We start from the raw sequence: 21,032 nt of genomic DNA on the forward strand, positions 1-21,032 counted from the left end.
TCTTACACTGCAGCGACCATACATATCCCCAGGGATCTAGTTAAAATGCAGACTCTGATTCAGTGGGTCAGGGGAGGGCCCCGAGATTCTGCATTTCTAAGGAACTCCCAAGTGACTGCAATGCCACTGGTCCAGGGACCACACTTAGACGAGCAAGGCTGTCAGCAGTGCCTGGATCATTCTAAACGTCTTAGCTCCCAGTCTCCTGACACTCTAAGGGATTCCTTCCCCCTGTTGTAAATCAGGGGTCTTTTCAAAAACAGAAATCAGAACATACCGGAGTCGTCCATCCAGATGCGCCACAGATCCTGGAGAGAGGGTATGAACGAAGATGCCGGAGATGCACTGGAAATAGGGGACGCTGCACAGGCCGATCCCCAGCCCAACGCCAGCCTCTGGAAGGCAGAACGGGATGCGGTGGGGGGACTTGTGACTGAGCTCTCCCACGTGTGCACTAGTCTACACGATGCCCAAACACGGTCCTGGGTTAGTGGGTGCCCCCTATTTACTAAGACATTCTTTCCACCCATGTTGATGGAGCAGCCACGTGAGTAGCAGGCTTTCCTAGTCTAGGGTCAGCAACGGTGACCCAGGCAGGTAAGGATGCTAAGGTCAAGTAGGGAAAGAAAAGGAAGGAAGGGAGGGAGGAATGGAGGGACGGAGGGAAGGAAGATGTCAGGAGTGGTAAGTATGATGCAGAGAATTAATGGGAAATGCACTAGAACACAACAGGATGGCCACTTCAGAGCCCAGACTGGACAGTATTTAAGCTAAAATATGACACAAAGAAACCAGGGATGTGGTGATGGGGGCAATTCATTTCCAAAAGAGGAAAGAGCCGATGCAAAGGCCCAAGGTAAGAAGAAGCATGTATGTTGTGTGGGACAGAAAAGGAGGCCAGTGTGGCTAGAATGTAGCCAGTCATGGGGACAGTAGTACGAGATGATTTAGGAGAAGGAGGCAAGGGTCAGCTTAAACGGGACCTTGTCAACAAGGATGTATTGGTGAAAGGATGCTATTCTGTACTGAGAAGGGATGCCATCAGAGTGCTGAACAGGAAATGACAATGATCCAACCTCTATTTTTACAAATAGGGCTGGCTTCTGGGAAAAGAACTACAAGGGGTCAAAAATGGGAACACGGATAGGGTAGGAGGGTGCAGCTCAGTGATAGAGTGTGTGCTTGGTGTGCACGAGGCCCTGGGTTCAATCCCCAGTGCCTCTGTTAAGGAAAAAAACAAAAACAAAATATAAACACAAGGCATCTTTAAATAAATAAATAAACACAAGGCATCTTTAAAAAAAAATGGGAACAAGGAGAGCAGTTAAGAGGCAATTTTTGAGCCAGCAGGTGGCTTGAACTTTACCACTAGTGAAGATGCAGAGATGGATATACATGGAATGCACCTTGAAGACAGACTTGCTAGTGGACTAACTATGGAGATTTCATAGATAAAAATTAAGATAACTTGGAGGGTTTTTTTTTCTTTTGGCTTTAAGAACTCAGAGACTTTTTGGCTGGAGTAACTGGGTGGATGACAGTGTGATTTATCAAAACAGGAAGACCGTGGAGGACCAGAATCATAAGGATGGTGACGAGATGTCTGGTTTTGCCCAAGTCACTCTTGAGATGCCTATGAAGTATCCAAGCGGACATGTAGACTAGATAGTTGGGTAGATGAATCTGGAACCCAGCAGGGAAGGCAAGGCAGAAGCTTACAGTTTGAAAGTATCAGCATGGAAGCAGCGTTAGGGTCATGGGCTGAATGGGTCCCCCAGAGTGTGTGGGAGAGGGGGGGTCTGGGGTTTGCTAGCACTGAAAGGACAGGAGAATGAGGGGCAGCCAGCAGGAAGGACCAGATGGCATGGCCTGGGAATAGGACAAAGACCTTCTTATGGTTTGCATCTGGCGATGATGATTTACAGAGCACATTCAGGAAGTTCATGAATGTTTTCGCCTTCCGATACTGGTCCTGCCAGCAGTCCCATGCGGGTTGCCAGGGCAACTGTTAGCAACCCTATTTGATGGATACAGAATTAGGGCTGTGACATGGCCCACAAACAAAGGTCAGAGCCCTTTCCAGAGCCCAGGTTTCCTGACCAGAGTGAGAGTTCTTCAGCCTAGTGGGCATCAGAATTGTCACGGGAACTTATATAAATTGGAGATTCGCGGGCCTCACCCCTAAAACTGCCGAAGCACGATCTCTGGGTGTAGAGATTAAGAAGCTGTGTTATACACAGCAATCAAACAAAAACCCTGCCTAACGTATTTCTGATGCCACTGATGAAAGGAAACACCACCCGAGACCAGGGCTCTGCCCGGTGGCCCACGGAGCCCAGTAGGGAGAGGAAGAGCCGTGATTGAGCCCCTCCGCCCCATGCCTGCTCAGGGGGCTCATGGCGGGAGCCCTGGGTACAGCTGGTGGCGGGTGCCAGCACACACCTGGAGGGGCCTGGTACTTGTGCCAAGAACCATGCCAGGCTTGGAGGCACGGGGACGTCTAACCCTCAGGTGGCCTGCAGTCCAGCAGGGAGCCAAGAAATGCAGGAGACAAAGCTCCACGCAAGGAATTAATTATACACCCTCTTCATTCACTTCTACGACATATCTCAAATCCCTCCACCCATCTCCACCTCCACCTCTCCATCCTCTCTGACCCAGTGGCTGCAACTGGTTCCCAAGCCTCCCGTTTTGTCACACGTAGGCCATTGCCTATGAGGAAAGCTAGCAGGGATTTCTTAAAGCACATCCTGATCATGTCACTCCCCTTCTTAGGAATCCTTAAAGGGCTTCCAACTGCGATTAGAAGAGAACTGCGATGTAAAGTCCCACCAGGTCTGTCCCTCTGCCTCTGCCAAGTGCTCCAACATCACTTCCCACCCTGCCCACCTCGCTGCAGCCACACCGGCCTTCCCTGCGTCCCCAGAATCTGTTCTGGCCCCTCCGCGGGAGCCCAGCCGCGTGCTAGCTGCCTCTTTTCCTCCAGCCGCGTGCTAGCTGCCTCTTTCTCCTCCAGAGAGGGCCTGCCGGGCCCCCCGCAGCCCCCGGGGCTGGCGAAGGGACTGGATGTCGATCCCGGATGTCTGAACTTGACAGAACCTCGATCCTCTGCCACCAGAAGTAAGGAAAAAAGTCCCAGAGGGGACGCCATGACCTGCTCAAGATCTCCCAGCAGATTAGATGTAGAGCTATAACTCTGTGTGTGTGTACTTTTGTGTATGACTCATTTGCTTCGTTTTGTTTTACTTTAACCGCTGCACCAGAACACACTGACTGAATTTGGACGGTGTCCCGGGCTTCTGCAAACACAGCCCTAGACCCTGCGGCTGAACAGTAGCCGTGAACTCTGCTCACGGCCGTCGCCCTGCCCCGCCCCTGGGCTGACTCCCCACCAGCCAAGTCAGGAAGACGACCCGGCGGTGGGAGGCCCGGACAGAGGGTGGGGGAGGCTGGGGGGCCCCCCCGGGAGGCAGCGCCCCTACCTTTCTGCAGAGACACCTCCACCATGACTCTGTAGCTGGGCTTGGCGGTGCCGGCCGCAGCTTCCGGGCTGCCCAGGACCAAGGGGCCGCAGTCCTTGGTGACGCACGTGCTGGAGCTCAGGGAGCGGCACAGCGGCGGGGACAGGTGGCTGCCCAGGGACGGGGGCGCCGTCAGGCGGGTCCTCACCGTGAGGGTCAGGAGCCCCTTTTTGGCTTGCTGAAAGGAAAGAGGGGGCTACAGCCTTCTGCAGCAGCGCAGCGGGACGGGAAGAAAACTGGCCTTTGTGAATAGCAGAAGACTTTAAGGGAATGCAGCTGTGTGTGTGTGTGTGTGTGTGTGTGTGTGTGTGTGTGTGTGTGTAAATGTCTGTATACACATATATGACATATATTTGCACATATGTATACAGATATGACACCTCTTTATATGACATACATACATGCCAGAGTCTTGAATTGAACTCAACAGAGCCTCAAAATGTCTTTTAGTGACTGTCTTAAGAACTTCAAATAGATTGTAATACAAATACCTAGAATGTTTTAAAACAGTTCTATAAACCTTAGATAGTTGACGCATCTTCCGACAAGGGTCCTGATGACACTATTATTTTCTGAGTAAGGTCTTTTTTTTTTTAAACACTGTGCCAAGATCGGCATCAGATGGGTGACCCTGGCAAGGATCCCATGTTTTGAATTTGTCAGTTTGAAGGAAGGGGGAGTGAATGCTGGGAGCTCGGGTCCCTTGTGAAGGCCCCCGAGTATGGCCCTATATTGATAACAAAGGGTCACCTTGAACTTCTGCAAAGCATCCTGATGTGTGAGTCCAGCCATCGATTCACTGTTGAGTTCCAGAATTTCATCACCTGTTGGGAGAGGGAGAAACCGCAGCTGAGAAAAGTGTTGCCCAAACAGGGGACCTTCTCCCTACCTTGAACTCTAGTGTCCCCCACGCCCCGCTTTCTGTGCCACGCACGAAGCCCTGGGAAGAACATTTTCTCACTCAGGGCTCTCCCCCAGGGAGGCAGACAGGGCTGCAGTGCTGGGCCTTCTCTGGTATCTCTTATCTTCCGTAGAGAGATCCAAGGTCCTCAGCCAGGCACACAAAGACTGGCCTGATGGGCTCCCTGCCCATCTCTTGGCTTCACCTCTTTCCCTCCTGCCTCCATGCCCCTCCCACCACTCACTCCCCTGGACCATTTCCGGATGAAACACACTGGCCTTTCCCACCGTGGTCTACGCAGCTACAAGCTTGTAGTTCCACCTTGTTTCCGTGCCACCTTATCAACGCACAGGTATGTCTCCCACCTTCCTCATCTACTAGTCTTGATCTCTCAGTCTGCTGCCTCCGTACCTCATGGCACGAGCATCTACCTGGTGGTAACCCATGACCTGTGACCCCTAGGCTGCCAGCTCCCCAGGACGGGGCTTTGTTATATCAGATGCTGGATCCCCAGGGCCAATTCTGGGTGAGGCCTCCAAAGCGCTCAGTAAATGTGGCTTGTATGTCATGTTTCCAGACTGCAGTGTGGGGCCCATTTTGCAGAAGAAGAAAGTGAGCTCAGGGAAGTTCAAAGTCATTTGGCAAAAAGAGTTAGAGCGTGGGTCTTTTTACTCCAAGTCTTATCTTCACAACACTACACACCTAATAGAATAATTTTCTTCTGAATCCAGAAATCCATTCTCCTGTGGAGGGAAAACCACCTTCTCCCTTTCATTCGATCCATTCAGTACACAAGCCAGGAGCCCCTCTGTACTCCACACCGTGTGGGGAGGTTCTGGGGCCAGCGTCATTTTTGCCCGGGTTTCTGGTCTCATTGCTGATGGTGAATCTGCTGCCACCTAATTATGGTCCCATTGAAGAGACTCCATCTTTTTTCTCAGGCTGTTTTTAATATATTTTTTCCTTTGTCTCTGATAGTCTGAAGTTTCACTCTGAAGCGTCAGGGTGCTTCCTCGTACTGAAGTTCCACGCCTTAAGATAACTCTGGAAAATTCTTAGCCATGACCTCATTGATATGGCTTCCCCTCCTTCACTCTTTTCTTTCTTTCTAGTTCTTATTCGATTATTTCGGACCTTCTCAGCCTAGTCTCCATGTATCTCCAGGACTCATCTTTTGCTTCTCCAGTGCCCTGTGTGGCCTGCTGGATAATTTCCAGTTCACAGATTCTCCTGACACCTGCATTTAGTCTGCTGTTTAACCCATCCATTGAGGTTTTGTTTTGTTTTGTTTCAATTTCAATGACTTTGCTTTTTTTTTAATTTCTAAAAGTTACTTTCAAATCCATCTATTTTTTTCATTGTGTCTTATTCTTTTCTTATTGTTTTTATATTCCTTCTTGTATCTTTTAAAAGATCTTATACATTGAGAAATGATCACAGTAAGTCTAGTTAATCTTAGTCATCACACATAGTTACAAGTTTTTTTTCTTGTGAAGAGAACTCTTAAGATCTATTCTCTTAGCAAATTTCGAACATACAATACAGTATTATTAACTGTAGTTACCATGCTGACATTATATCCCCACGACATATATTTTATATCTGGAGGTTTAAACCTTTTGACCACCTTCACCTATGTTGCTCGCCCCTGCCCCCTGCCTCTCGCAACCACCAATCTGTTCTCTGTATCTATGAGATGCAGGGGGCGGGGGGGGGCATGTTTTAAATTCCACATATAAGTGAGATCATGTAGTATTTGTTTTTCTCTGACTTATCTCACTTAGCATAATGCCCTCAGGGTCCATCCATGCTGTTCTAAATGGCAGGGTTTCATTCCTCCTTATGGCTGAACAACTGTAATCTTTATTTTCAACTCATTTTCTAGGGGAGCTTGTTTTTCTGTAGAATTCCCGTACCCCTCAGGTTGCTGCCGAACAATTTTTCCTTTCTTTCCAATAGGCACCCAGGGTTGTCACTGGCTCAGAACTAGTTTTAACAGTAGCTCCTCAGCCTGGCAAGTCCTGAGCCCCCAGGCCGATGGGCATGGCCTACAGCTCACAGCTGCCCCAGGCTTGGGGCTTCATTCTCTTAAGGGTGGTGTCTTTTCTCCAGCCAAGAGCCATGGACAAAGTCAAGTTTCCTCCTTGCTTCTCTGGGCCTGCTGGCCTTTCCCGACAGCAGCTCTGCAGCATGAGGGCTCTCTGCAGGTTCTCAGAGGTGCCCCAGGGCCAAGGCCACCTCTCCTGCCCCTGTGTGGCCATTCGAATCCTGGCCCCTGGGCCGTAGGCCCTGTGAGCAGCTCCAGGTGCTATTATATCCTCACCTCCTGAGAATGTCACACTTAGAGTTACAGATGTTTCTTTCCAGGAAGCTGGGCATTTCCATGTCTTTCTTTTGAGTTCAGATATGCCATTTTATCCAACATGTCTATGTGTTGACAATAATCTAATGTTCAGTTGCTAAAACTAGAGGAGAGAAATGAAAGGATCAGTCCTTGTCCTCACATGATTCAAAGCTGAGGAGTAAAAACGGACAAATTAAAAACTCACCAAAGTATAGCTAAGTGCTGGAGGAAGCCTCTACCAAGAACACACTTGAGAAACATCCATTCCTAATTACGCAAGAGGCTGCACTTTCAGTCTTCAAGTTATGAGAACGTCCAGCCCAGCGGGGCCACCAGAGCCCAATTCCAGGCTCTGGGAGAGTCTTTATCCTTCCTTAGCCATATCTGGTGGAAGCTGATCAGCCTTGGTTTTTCCAAATAAATCTTACACAATCACTTTTTTTTTGGAAGGGGCATACAAATGAAACATTATCAGCTTTGATCTGGACACCAAACTTTTGTTGCAACTGATATATTCCTCGTGAACTCAAGGACGGATTCTAAAACTTCACTTTGGAAAGAAGTTACAAAAGGCAATTTGGTCAATTATTCGAGGCTAGAATCAAGGATTGCAAAATAGCGGAGTGTCTTTTCACTGACTTTTTACGACGGCTATTAACTAAGCGAAACAAACATCCAGAAAAAAAAAAAAAGAAGGTAGCTTGGCTTGGGCAGGCTTCTCTCTGCTTGCCACTTCAACTTCTGCTCCACCTTTTATTAAAACACAGAGAAATACAGGAGATAATAAAGCAGACAGGGACACAGTCTCAAGGCTCTGATTCCCCTTCCCTTCCTTCCTCTCAATGGCTCCACCGCGAGCCTCTGGATTTAGTTATTCCCGGCAAGCCGTGCCTCAGCCCCCTTCTCTCTCCTCTCTTCCCTGCCTCCTTCATCCACTCTATAACTTCAGCTGTTTTCCAGATGTCGATGACCCTAAAATCTACACTTAACCCTTGCTCCCTTCCGAGCTGGGACCGAAATTTTCATTCACCTGCTGGACAGCTCCACCTAGTGGTCATCTGGGTACCTCACTCCACTCCGCTGTAAAAACCTTAATAGCCTGGTTGGCCTTCGTTTTCCCTCTCTTCCTCCACCTCCTGTTTTATGTAATTCATCTTTCTCTAGTTTACTGAGAACAGAAACCTTCACGAGTTCTCTGACCCACCCATCAGGTGCCACTTCCACAGAGGCTGCTTCTCCTCCCATTGGCACTTTCTCCTCCCGGGGTTCTTATCTCAGGGCAGACACTTAAGAGCTGGGGCCTGGCTCTCACAGCCGCCTCTGAACTGGTTTTACTGCTTCTGGTGTCTTGCCAGCCCACCTCATCTCACACTCAGCTTCCTGAATCATCTAAAAACCCCTTGTAGCTGGTCCCTCCCAAATTATAAAAATCTTCGAAGGCTCCCCACTGCCCATACAATAAAATCCATATGCATAATCCTGCATAATGTTAGAGTTGGCAAACTTCTTCTATAAAGCGCCAGAGAGCAAATATTTTAAGCTTTGCGGGCCATCTGCTCTCGGTTGAGACTACTCAGCACCGCACCAAAGCAGCTGGAGACCAGCGGTGAACGAGTGAGCGCGGCTGGGTCCCAGCAAAGCTTTTCTGCGGAGGCAGAATTTGAATTTAATTTTCACAAAGGAGTCAAACATTCTTTTGACTGTTTCCAGCCATTTAAGAAACATAAAAACTGTCCTTCGTTCTTTATAAAAATAGCCAGTGGGCCAGACGTGGGCTTTTTTGTTTGTTTGGTTTTGTTTTTTGTTTTTGTGGTTTGCCAACCCTGCCCTAAACAAGTTAGGTTATTAAAGGTAGGCAGGCTCCCAGTGTAGTTGACAGAAACTGGCTGGACAGAAAAGAGTAAGAAAGCCACAAAATCACTTCTCTTTAAAGATCTGTGTGTGTGTGTGTGTGTGTGTCTGTGTGTGTCTGTGTGTGTATGTGTCCCAGGGTCACACCTGCAGTGACTTCCCTCTGCTCCCCGACTGCCTGCCCCCCAATTCTGCCTCCTGGTTAGAACCCAGAGGTCTCCGCAGGCCAGTCCTATTGCCCGATAACCCACATGTGACTGTGGGGTGGAACTGGGGGCGGGGAGAAGACCCTGTCCCCTCTAGAGCCCAGAGGCAGCGACGGACACTCAGGGAGGCATCTCAGCTCCCTGGGCCCCCTCCTCTCTGACATCCCACCCCTGAAGATATGAAAGAGCTGAAGGGAGTCAGTTGATGGGAGTAGGGTGGGCAGATGGGGAGGGACAGCAGCCCCGTGGACCATTAGCCCCACAAAAAAAGGGATCCCGTCTGATCTCCTCTGTGTTCCCAGAGCCCAGAATGCAGTGGCTCACAGAGAATGTTCACCCAGCTCGTTAGAGGCATTGGGGCTGGCTCCCCCATGGTCGCGGGTCAGGGAGGGTAGGGAAAATGAAGAAAGGGAATGTTGATGGATGCCAGCAACTGGGAGGAGCCTGGATGAGAAAGGAGAAGGAAGCAGTGGGAATGGGGCTGGGGGCAGACAGACGTCTCCATCTTCTGCCACAAGAGCGGGACCGAGTGTGCAAACAACCAGCCAACGAACGTGCCAGCCATGATGAGGCCATTGGTGTGACATGCCCCGCTGCCTGCGGACCCCCGAATCCGTGCAAGCTGGGTTCTGACGGCTCAAGACACATTTTTGCTTCCCAGTAGCTTCGACCGGCTAGCAATTCTGCTTCTGATTCCTCAAACGTTGCCTAGCAGAGGCTGGGAAACCCACCTTCTTGTAGCCTTCCGTCTGCGGCCGCTGCTCCCCCTGCAAAGATGGTTTTGACGTAAATTCCAATGGGCCCATAAATGCTGTCCTTTCCGCCAACAATGCTGAAGCCCAGGCCCTGGGAAAGAAGGGGAGGTCGTCAGATTTCGGAGGTTCCATGCTCCTCATTGGGCTGCTGTTTCCTAAGGCTCCTCCCCATCCTTGAACAAGGGACTCAGGGAGGACAGAGGTGTCTTTGGTCCCAGAGACCTCAGGACCTAAGGAATGGGAAAGTGGTGACTTTAAGGCCAGACTGGGCTGGGTGGTGTCCGGAGTTTCGCCTGAGTCTGAGGTTCCCCACAAAGAGGGCGTCTGGATGGAGGTGGAGATGAGCGCCCTGGCTCCGCCCCTCTGACTGCTAATTCTGGGCAGATCACTTCCTGTCTCTGAGCTTCAATTCATCCCCTTGTAAAATGATGCTGACATCACCTGCAGCAGCTGCAGAGTTGTGTCTGAATACTGAGCGAGACACCTAGCAACCACGACTAGCCCATCAACTGCAGTAATAATGAGAGCAGCAGCTGCCAGGGGAAGCGGCACCCCGTCTCCTACCACAGGCTGTTCACTCCCTTCTGTTCCACCCCCATCCCGCCTCTCCCTTTGCGTGGACATCAGTCCAGCCCGGCGCTCTCCCTCCTGCCCCTGCACTACCCCCGTCTCCCTCCACTAGGCCAGGAGCAGCCAGGCGGCAGCAGGGAGGCGGCCAGAGGCAGGGGACACAGGGAAAGATGTGAGTGGGGTCTACCGACTGCAGGAAGAGAAAGAAGGGCGGGACGGCTTCGCCTGCAGACCTGCAGAGTTAGGAGAACCAACTGGGCGGACCCCGAGCGCAGCGAAGGAAGGGCACACAGCCTGCTCTATTTTGCTGACGACTGGGGAGCTTCCTGCTTCCCAAGAAGGCTTAGCTCGGGTGGCGATGACCTCCTGTCTAGGCTGTGAGCTCCCCGAATTCAGTGAACGCATCTCATTTGTCAGTGTCTGGCCTCTACAAGGTGCTCAAGAAACACACGTTGTGGGTGGAGGGTAGAGCGGGTGCTTATCTAGCACGCACGAGGTCCTGGTTCAATCCCCAGCACCTCCAGTAAAAAAAAGAAAAGAAAAAGAAACACATGTTGTGGAGTAAAGGCATGAAGGCCAGTTGGAGGCCGGGCCTTTGGGTCCACCTCGCAAGCATGCCAGGGAGTGGTCAGCAGTGGTCAGCAGCCTGGCCCCCGGGAAGACCCCTCCAAGGGACGGCCACCATGTAACAGCACCACTGCTCATGGCGATTTCGCTGAGGCCAGCAGCTGCTCAGAGCTGGGTACGTGCGTCACCCCCGCACCACAGAGATGGCAGGTCGGCGTCTTCAAGGCCCCACAGGGAACCAGCGGAGCAGGGGCCGGACAGGAAAGCTGTGTGGACAAGGTGCTGTCCTGAGCCTCTGATGAAGGTGGTGGGTGTTCCAGGAGGGGAGAGACGAACCGTGTCCCGGAGTAGCACAAGGGTAGGACAAACGAGAGGACGGGGCAGCAGCTTCTGGGCTCCTGAGTGGCCCCCGGCTTCGTTCACCGGCCCTGGTGAGGCAGGGTGGTGTCGTGGTTAAGAACAAGCTCCAGGGTCGGACAGTCTTCCTTCAGCTGCTCACTAACCAGGCGCCCCTGGGCGCTCCCGGACCCTCAGTCTCCCAGGCTGTTAAAGGGCGATGCTGACAGGGGTTTGTGAGGATTGAAGGAATGATCCCTGCAAAGCCCTCAGCGCAAGGCCGGGCTTGGGAAGCTGGTTTTATTGTTAGATTTTGGCTCCGTCTCAAGCACTCGCGGGTCGTTCTATCTCTGCGTCCTCCTCCTCCTCCTGAACCCAATGCTGGCCTCACTCCTACTTGTCATCCCTGCCAGCGAGGAGGTCTAGGTGTGTAGGTTGTTATCAGGCGGGTGGTGGGAGGCCTGACTTATTTCCGAATCCATCACCCCCAGGCTCCCGACACCAAATAGCTGGCTGCTTTCCATCTCGGCCAGCTCAGTCTGCCCAGGGACACATGTGCCCAGAAGTCTATTTATTGAGTATACAATCTCCACACACCAAGGTAACTTACACCACTTCTGATCATCTTTGTATGTTGGTGCCCTTTTCCATGTTGCCCTCCTTTGAGCATTGCAAACCATCTAGAAGTCAACCACGTTAAAAATGCTTCTCCCAAAATTCAAGGCCGGGTGAGGGGAAAGCACTGTGATTTACTATCAGACAGAGGGGCCCTCGCAGAAGAGTCAGCATTGGAGACGTCAGGCCCTTGTGATCAGGGAACAGTCATCTCTGCACTCCTCACTCTGTCCCCCCATTTACCTCTGCTGAGCTCCCAGGGGACAGAAGGAATATGTGTGTGTGCGTGTCTGTGAGAGGGACAGACAGAGACTGACTCCAGATGTGTGGGGGCCCTGCCTCCGGGAAGAGCATAAACAGTGCTTAGATCTTCCCTCCCAGCCCAAAGATCACACGAGGTGGGAAAAAACCTCCCCCTTCCATTATTTAAGCATCACGGTCCCTTGGGCTGGTCTGCGAACTCCGCAGCAGCCGCCCGTGTCCACCCCCGAAGTTCCTGTGTGTGCAGGTCAGCTCCACGCCCGGGGCAGCGCGGGCTGCAGGCAGCACAAAGGAACACTGGGGGTGTCCCACCACCACTGCCGCTTCTGTTCCCCCTTGCAGTATTTCTCCATTGTGGGGCAGAAATCAGTCCGAATGCGTGAATTTTGGAGAGACACATGGACTGAATGTTTGTGTCCCCCCCGAAGTGAACATTTGAGGGGGAGACGTCAGGAGGGGGCTAGACCATAAAGGTGGAGCCCTCATGAAGGGGGGAGGGGCAAGACAGGGGTAGGAGATTACAAGGTACAAACTACTATGTATAAAATAAATAAGCTAAGAGGGCACATGGTACAGCACAGGAAATGTAGCAAATATTTTATAATAACTATAAATAGAACATAACCTTTAAAAACTGTGGATCACTGTGTTATACAACTGAAACTTATGTAATTCTGTATATCAACAATACCTTCGATAAAAAACAAATAAATAAAATAAGACAAAACGAAAGCAAAAAGAAAAGAAATGCTCGTTTGTTTACATATGCACTTGCTTGGTTTACAAAATATGTTTACTCTAGAGAAAAATGCTACCTTGGTCAAAAAAAGAAAAGGGAATGAGCCCTCATGAATAGGATTATGCCTTTGTAACAGACCCCAGAGAGCTCCCCTGCCCCTTCCGCCATGGGAGGACACAGAGAAGGAGGCACCTGTAAATCAGGGAAGGAGTCCTCAACGTACGTGGAATCTGCCGGCCCCGAAAACTTGGAGCAGCTTGGCTCCCGGGAAGAACCCTCCAGGTGACAGCAGGGGTTCTCCAACCTCCAGAACCAGGAGAAATAAATGTCTGTTGTTCAAGCCTCCCCGTCTATTGGTACCTTTGTTACGACAGCCTGAACTAAGACACTATGCAGATGATGTGAATTTAATCATCAGGTGAAAACATCATGCCAGGAACAAACTGGGGAGCACTTATCCTAGCGTGACCTGCACAGCGCAGAGCAAGCCCACCGGTCACCCTCTGTGTCCCCACCAGGCAAAATGACACTCATATACTGAGCTGGAATCACCATGCCCCCGTCCATCCTTCCTTCCCTTGACACGACAGCTCCTCAGGAACCAATGCCGAGCCAGTCACTTCTGCTGGCAGCAGTCCTGGCTCACCTTGGCCTGGCCCTTCATCAGCACGATGTTGGAGATGACGGACGCCTGGAGGCCCCCAGATGGCTGCACGAGCTGAGCTGTGCTGAGCGACCGCGTCGGCCTCGATGTGCCCTGCAACGAGGGACCGGTGGGGGAGAGGATGGGTCAGCAGGACAGCAGCACCCACTGCACGAGCAAGGGGAAGACCCAGCCAAGGGGAGGCTCCAAATCCCCTCTGTCTGAGGGCCACAGCGTCATGGCTGGAGTGTGGGTAATGGGGGGGGCATCTGGTGGAGAGGGGCTGCTTCCTGATGGTCCCAGGTACCACTTGCTGAACCCAGTCTCCCTGCAGACCAGTAGTCAGAGGCTCACTAAGGCTTGTCAAGGGAGTGGGTCCCGGGTCATGTCACAGACCATGCTGCCCCAGGACAGTGAGTCCCACGACCAGAGTCCCAAGCAAAGGCTGGGAGGCCAGCTGCCGAGAATGCCCTCAACAGGATTCAAGACGCGTTCACTGAGCCCCCATTTTGTGCCAGGCACAGGGCGGTGGATAGAGGGGCAGAACCCAAAGACGTGAAAACTCAGAACGCAGATCCTGGGGGAGGCAGCCAGGTGGTTCAGCACTCACAGAGGAGAAGTAAAGTGTGCCTGAGAGACACATCTGGCGCCACAGGACGCAGCCCCGGGGAGGGAAGACAGCGCTTGCTGGTGGGATCTTGGACCTGGGAGCCCCACTGCCTGGGCTGTCTCCTGGCTTTGCCAGCGATCAGCTGGCAGAGTGACTCAGCCCCTCCGTGCACCTGTCACTTCGGAAGTCACATCTTTTTCTACCACTGGAACAATTATGCTTCCCGTTTGCGAACGAAAAGCCTAACAGCTCAAGGAAGGGGAGGGAGGAGAGAAACGAGGTTTTCAAGCATCTGTGCTGTACCGCGTGGGGAGACTCAAGTTTATCATGTGACTGCGGAGCCTGCCCTGGGAGGGCCCAGAGTCTGCAGGGGAGACAGATGCGACATAAGTCGTGACACCAACGAGGCGCGCTGGGTGGGCCTGTGAGAGGGGAACAGACAGTCTCATCGGGCACAGGAAAAGCTAAGGGTCGTGCAGCTGGAGAAGTCGGGAGAGCTTCCAGCAGAAGCTGCGTTTGGAGGGTTTTTAAAGGCTGGGGTGGGGTTTGCAGAGCTGGAGATGAGAGGCAGAGGGGCAGGGTGCCACCGGCAGAGGGCGCCGTGTGACCACAGGTGGCAGCATGAGGCGCTTCGCCTGCACTGTGCCTGGCGGGGGCTGGCGGGGGTGACACGTGCGGGGACTCTGTGCTTCATCCCTGCTAGCGCCCAGTCTGCACCCTGATGTCCCAGGGTGGGCAGGGCACTGACTGGGGAGCCACCCAGGGCTCAGTTCAAATGCTGGCCCCTTAGGGTTTCAAGCTGTATGAACTCAGACAGCAGCCCCCTTGCCAAGCCCCCGTTTCCCTGCTGTAACATGGAGCTAACATTACATTCCTTTCTAAGCTTAAGAATTAGAGGCAATATATGTAAAGAAAGTCACTGTCACAGCGGCTTTAGCACAGGTTGTAGAACCCTGAAGATCCGAAGGCAAGTCCCGGCGCTGTCTCGGATTAGCAGTGTGAGCTTGCACACCCGCCTTAAGGTGTGCCCACTTCCCCCGTCCACCTCCTAGGGTCACTGTGCAGATGAGATGAAGGGGTCCCCACAAAGCCTCAGCGCAGGGTCTGCACGTGTGGAACGTTCTCTGCTTATGAGCTGCTAACAGCATCAAAGCAGCAGGGGCTGTAGGCGACTGGCGCCCCCGGGTCACTCAAGAGGGGACCATTCCTAATGTGGTTTTTTGCTTGGAGAGGCCCTCCCCCACGAGGCCACACCTCCCTCCTCCCCGGGGTCCCTTCATTCTTACCACAGCCCTTCCGGCCGGACAGTCCAGTTGCTGAGAAAGGGACTTCCTGTCGCTGCAGAGGGAATAAGGCTGCCTGGCTGTGGAGGCTGCAGGTCTCTTGCTCGCTGGGAAGTCTGTCTCTCCTGTGCTGTAGGGGTTAACACCTAAGCCAGGGGAGGGGAAAAGGGGGAAGTCATCTGTGCTCTCAAGGAGTAAAGTGAGACCATCAGCCCCCTCCAACTGCCAGCCCTCCTTAGCCAGGGGCCAGAGTGACCCTGAACCATGCAGTGCCCAGGGCCGGGAGCACGATGGGGAGAGGGCTCCAGGAGGAGGTGGGCGGCATCCTCGTTACCTCCGCACATGCTGTCTGCACCACAGGGTACAGGCAGGACTGCCACCTCCATTTCACCCCAACTCAACTCAACGAGAGTTGACAGACATCTCCTATCCGTCCAGCAGTGGGCTGGGCTCTCAGGAAACCACAGTGCTCGGTCACCTCCAGTCCCTGCTGCCAGGGGGCTTTCCTTCCCAACCCAGGAGAGCGAGAAGGAAAGCACAAAGGATGCCCAAGACGGACAGAACCAGGGGAGAGCCTGCAGGATCTGCTGTAGCAACATCCAACCTCCCAATAGCCTCTTACACATGCGCGCGTGCGCGCACACACACACACACAATCACGCACAGGCACATACACACCCCTAAAACAGACAGGCAGAGAGTCAACTCTTGATTCTTTGGAGATCTAAAAACAATGCAAAGCAATCATCTTCTTCCTCTTTGCGAGGAAGCCCAGACGTCCTTTCATCCAAGCAGGAACCCTACTCGACTGCATCCAGCTGGAAAATCTTCAGAGATTATCTGCTAGTTGGAGATTATCCCTCATTGTCTAGAGCAGCGCCTCCCATGGAAATACAATGCAAGTCACACATGTAATTTAAAATTTTCCAGTAGCCACATTAAGAAAAAGTCAAAAGAAAAAAGTGAGGTGAGAATTACTAATGTATTTTATTCAGTCCCTTGTGCCTAAATGCCTGTTGCCTCGACACACAAATATGACATGAAATTCTTAATACGGTGTTTTGCATCCTCTTTTAGTTTTATACTAAGTCTTTGAATTCAGTGCATCTTTTGTACTTCTGAGCATCTCCATTTGGATGAGCCACATTCCAAGAGATCAAGATGTGGGCAACGGCCACGGTCCTGGACAGCACAGCTCCAGAGACCCAGAGAGGGGCAGGGCTTTCTGAGTGGCCCTCCACTCGAGCGAGCAGACAAGGCTTTGGTGGAAAATTCCACCAGAGGAAGACGTGAGATTGGTGGTGGCTCCGAGGGAGGAAGGCAGGCTTGAGCAGGGCTTCTGGTCTGCTTTTATTCTTAGGATGGCAAAGACGGAAGCTTATTTATAGGCTGAAGAAAGGAATTCACTGCCCAGAGTGGGCTGAGAAAATGGGACAGAATGGGAGTCCTTGGGGACGTGAGATCCCTAAGGGAGGAGGAAAGGGGCCAAGGCAAGGGGTGGGAGGTACAGTCTTAAGTATCAATTAATTAATTAATGAAAGGAAAGCAGACATGGTGATCAAAGTTGAATAAACCTTCCAAATCACTGCAAAAGTTAAACACACACACACAGAGCAAGAGGCAGAAAGCAAATGACAAGCGACCATAAAAAGAGAAAGTACAAAAAGAACACAAGTAAAAGCAAATATTCGTTATAATAATTACGATACTGAAGTCAATGGCTTAAGCGTGTCTCTTTAAAAAGATTGCCAGATTTGCCTTCAAGATCTAACTGCATTTCAGTTACGAGAGATAAACAAAATAAACAAAAAGAGTCAAATAAAAGAGTGGACACAAACTATCAGTGAGTGGTGCTGGAATCAGCCACTCGGAGGAAAAATTTAGCTAGAGTCTTGCTTTATGTCAAGCACCACAATAAGTTACAGCTGGCGTAAGTCTGGAAAAAAGGCAAATCATTTAAAAGCTAGAAGAAAGCACTATGTAGGAATACTTTCATGGATGTGGTTCTATGCTAAACAGTCTTCATATTATATAACTTCTACGATCCTCTCCTAAATATGTAATCAGATATGATAAAGGAAACATGTAACAGGATGTATCTACAATTATTTTGACAAATTGGAAGCAACTTAAGGGTGTCATAGTGTAATAATTAAATAAGTATAAATGAGAGCAAAAGCCTGTCTAACTGACAATACTTTAAAACAGATAAACAGCAAGGTCCTACTGTACAGCACAGGGAACTACATTCAATAGCTTGTAATAGCCTATAATAAAAAAGAATATGAAAAAGAATATATATATTTATAACTGAATCACTGTGCTGTACACCAGAAGCTAACACAACATTGTAAATCGACTACACTTTAATTTAAAAAAAAACAGAAGAAAACACAGCCAAATATTTAATAGTTCTCTGGATGTGGAAGAAACTTTTAACATTAGACAGGAAAAAAACTGTTAGATTTGATTGTATAAAGGTGCGAACATCTTTATGTTAAAAAAAATAGAAAAGAAAAACAGCAAACTGAGGAAAGTATGTTCAACAAGTATAACAGCCAAATATTTATTGAACCAAGAGACTGTTCATAGATCAATGATAAAATAATGGTCATTCCAATACAAAAGGAGCTGCACCCATAAGGAGGGAAATAAACAGATGAAGGACGCTGCACTGCACCCGCGTGGAGAGCTGCTCTCCCCTCCGATTTCAGAGGCACGTGTACCAGTCAGGGTGTGACAGAAGCACAAGGCACACTCAGCTAGGACTTTGAGAAGACTGAATGAAGGGGCCATTTACAAAGAGTCGTCAGGGTTTAAGAAAATAACAAGACCTATCAAGGTATCGAGAACTGGCAAGAGCTGGAAGCCTGAAGGCGCCTGGGAGGCCATGGCATCACCAGCCCAGCGAGGCTGGGACCAGGACACTGCCAGAACTACAGGGCCGAGGCAGGAGGGGCAGGGGGAGAAGTCCCACGGCTCTCGCTTCCACCCTCCAATCTCCAACTGCCCCTCTCATTGCCTGAACTCAGCCAGAAACCGGAGGGCCGGGGGGCCTGGACGATGCCACCTGAAAGAGTCTGTGCCCGGGTGCAGGCAGGGCTGGCTTCACGGCATGCGACCTGTGAAGTCACCCAGAGCCCCAGACTTAGACGGTGTTCAGCTTGGTTTAATGCCCTGCTGTCACCATCTTCAAATTCTCAATAATATTTGAACCGGGGTCCCACCTTTTCAGTTTACATCACTCTGCACAAATTGTGAAGCTGGTCCTGAGTGCGAAACAAACCGAGAAAAAGATAAAAGCAGACAACGGGTAGGGGAAGCAAGGAACAGGGAAAATCTGCATAGCAAATATTTTTTTAATTATCACCCAGTGTGGGCTACAACTGAAGAAACAGGTATTCATATACACTATTAGAGTATCCGCCACAGAAATTTGGCAGCACAGATCAAAACCTAAGGTACATTTACCTTTTGAAACTCCATTTCTAGGATATTATGCTAAAGGGGAAAAAAGTGATTTAAAAAAAGGCAACTATCCGTCCAAAAATAGGGTGCGATTAATTTAATGCCAGTACATCCTGTAACAGAGTAATATGAGGCTTAGAGAGTTTCAGGGGCTTGCCCAAGGTCACACAGGTAATTATTTCTGGAAGCAAGATCTAAATCCAAGTGCCTTGGCTCCCAAATGTGAGCTCTTAACCGTGCACCAGTCCACCTGCCTTGTACACCTGGTCCCCTAAGAAAACCATCACAAACTCGAACAGAATTTCATGGGCCTCAGCAATGTTGATCACGTTAGTGAAAAGTCGAGAATAACTTAAACTACCCAATAACAGGAAGTTGGCGAACTAGATTACGTACATTCATACAACAAAATACTAAGTACCCACTAAAACTAGCATTTACAAAAGGATGTCCAATGACATGAGGTAAGGGGCGTGTGTGTGTGTTTCCTACAGGCATATATAGGTACAGAAGGGAAATAACTGACAATGTTAACAGAGACTGTCTCTAATATTAGGGTTTGGCATGGTTTTAACTTCTTCCTGCTTCTCCGCATTCCGCCACTCTCCTGACTTTGCATAGCTCTGTTCTGTCTGCAACAACCAGGAGCCATGACAGCTTCCAGCCCCAACTCCCATCCTGTCACTGGTGAGGCCCTGGAAAAGACAGCGGCCCGCCTAAGCTCAGGAGCATGTCAGAACACAGCAGGAGTGAAGCCCTTGTCTTTTATCCTCTGTGCCAGGTCTTCCCAACACAGCACTTGAAGTCCATCTAGAGGAGGAGTTGACTAACCACAGGGAGCTCCATCGGCAAAAGCAGATGTGCATTATGCGGCTCTGTGTGGCCACACATGCCACGAAGGATGCTCTCAGAGAGGCAAGCGGACCACCACCTTGGGATAGTCCCGCCAGACTAGCAGACACCCACCCTCCCCGAAACGCCCCCCATCACTGGTGTTCCCCGATACCCGGCAACAACAAGCCCTGCTCCTGAGGACGGCTTGATGACACACTTACTGGTTGAGTTGCTGCGTGTCCTTTGGTGACAGGCTTTGGGAAGCAGGAAGTTACTACTTGGTGCATCTAGTTTTCCGGACTTTTCTCGGGAGGAAGTTGTAGAAGTTTCCTGCAAAACAATTTCCATCTTTTGTTCAGCAAGTTAGTTCGAAGAAAATAACACGCTTAGAAAACTGAGATTTCAACACTGATCATGGAATTACTTAGATTATCTGTCTCCTCCACTAAATCTCTGAGGGCAGGGATTTAGAATTACAGTCATCCATTAACTAATAGACAAATTAATTCATTTAATAAAGAATATTAATTATAACATTATATATTTTATATACTACTACGGAGCATATAAATTATAATAAAGAATGAACAGATATTGCGTAAATGCTGAATAACGCAATAAATGTTGAAAAATGATGTTGGCTATTACACGTCAGGTTCTTTGTTAGGCATTAGTGACTTAGCTGTGAACAAGACAGAGCAGGACACTGGTCTTGGTGAAATGGCATTTTAGTGAAGGAAGACCAACAGCAAACAAAGATGAAAGATAATTACAGAGAATAATAAAAGCTACGAAGGAAAGAACTAGGCAGTGACATGAATGGGAGGCTGAGAGGTATGTTTTAGAGAAGATGATCAAGTAAGTTCCATTGTTCTGGCACCTAACAGGCACTTAGAAACACGCATTGAATGAATATGACATAAATAGATTTCTTGATATTGAACCATCCATGCCTTCTTGAGTGTACTGTGATTTTATCATACTGCTGATTTCCCTCTGTGAAGATTAGATGCAGGACTTTAAAAATCAATATTCTGAAGTTAAATTCAGTTATTATTCTGTTATTCCTTCTTGCTTGCCATCTTGACCAAATGTTCCTTGCTTCTTTTTTATACTAACAATTCGGAAACTCTCCCATTACACTGAGTTGATAAGCAGTATGTATTAGACGACATACTTGAACTCATCTCGATCAGGGTCAGTAACAAAGGAGAAAACATATGATCCTTTCACAGGCAAGATGAGAATTTGAAACAACTTTCCCTCACTTTCCTCTCCTCATTCTGGTATTTTAGAAACAGAGGATAGAGGTTGATAATGAGGATAATGGTATGAATTATTTTACCTCTCTTCCCAGAACTGTTCTTTGTATAGTTTTCCTTTTTCATATCTTTATTAGCCACAATGATCTTGACTTAATTCTTGAGTTATGTTGGTTTTATTACTCACTACCATAATCCTTAAGAAAGGAAGAGAGAATGTGTATGTGTGTGTGTTTTCAGGAAAGCTGTACAGACAGAAAGCTCTC

General features: G+C 49.8%; 1 protein-coding gene across 7 annotated transcripts in view; it reads right to left on the reverse strand.

Moving 5' to 3' along the window:
• IL16 (interleukin 16) overlaps nucleotides 1-21,032 on the reverse strand; it is a 116,058-nt gene that overhangs the window by 23,039 nt on the left and 71,987 nt on the right. For all 7 annotated transcript variants that reach the window (XM_006208804.4, XM_015243185.3, XM_072950894.1 and 4 more), the window contains 7 exons: nucleotides 19,726-19,834; nucleotides 15,206-15,348; nucleotides 13,313-13,423; nucleotides 9,555-9,669; nucleotides 4,272-4,345; nucleotides 3,483-3,699; nucleotides 278-395 (listed from right to left, as the gene is read on the reverse strand). In XM_006208804.4, the coding sequence (XP_006208866.4) occupies nucleotides 278-395; nucleotides 3,483-3,699; nucleotides 4,272-4,345; nucleotides 9,555-9,669; nucleotides 13,313-13,423; nucleotides 15,206-15,348; nucleotides 19,726-19,834 (887 nt within the window). The remainder of the gene's footprint in view (nucleotides 1-277; nucleotides 396-3,482; nucleotides 3,700-4,271; nucleotides 4,346-9,554; nucleotides 9,670-13,312; nucleotides 13,424-15,205; nucleotides 15,349-19,725; nucleotides 19,835-21,032) is intronic.

Source organism: Vicugna pacos, chromosome 27, assembly GCF_048564905.1.
Source record: "Vicugna pacos chromosome 27, VicPac4, whole genome shotgun sequence".
Lineage (NCBI taxonomy): Eukaryota > Metazoa > Chordata > Mammalia > Artiodactyla > Camelidae > Vicugna > Vicugna pacos.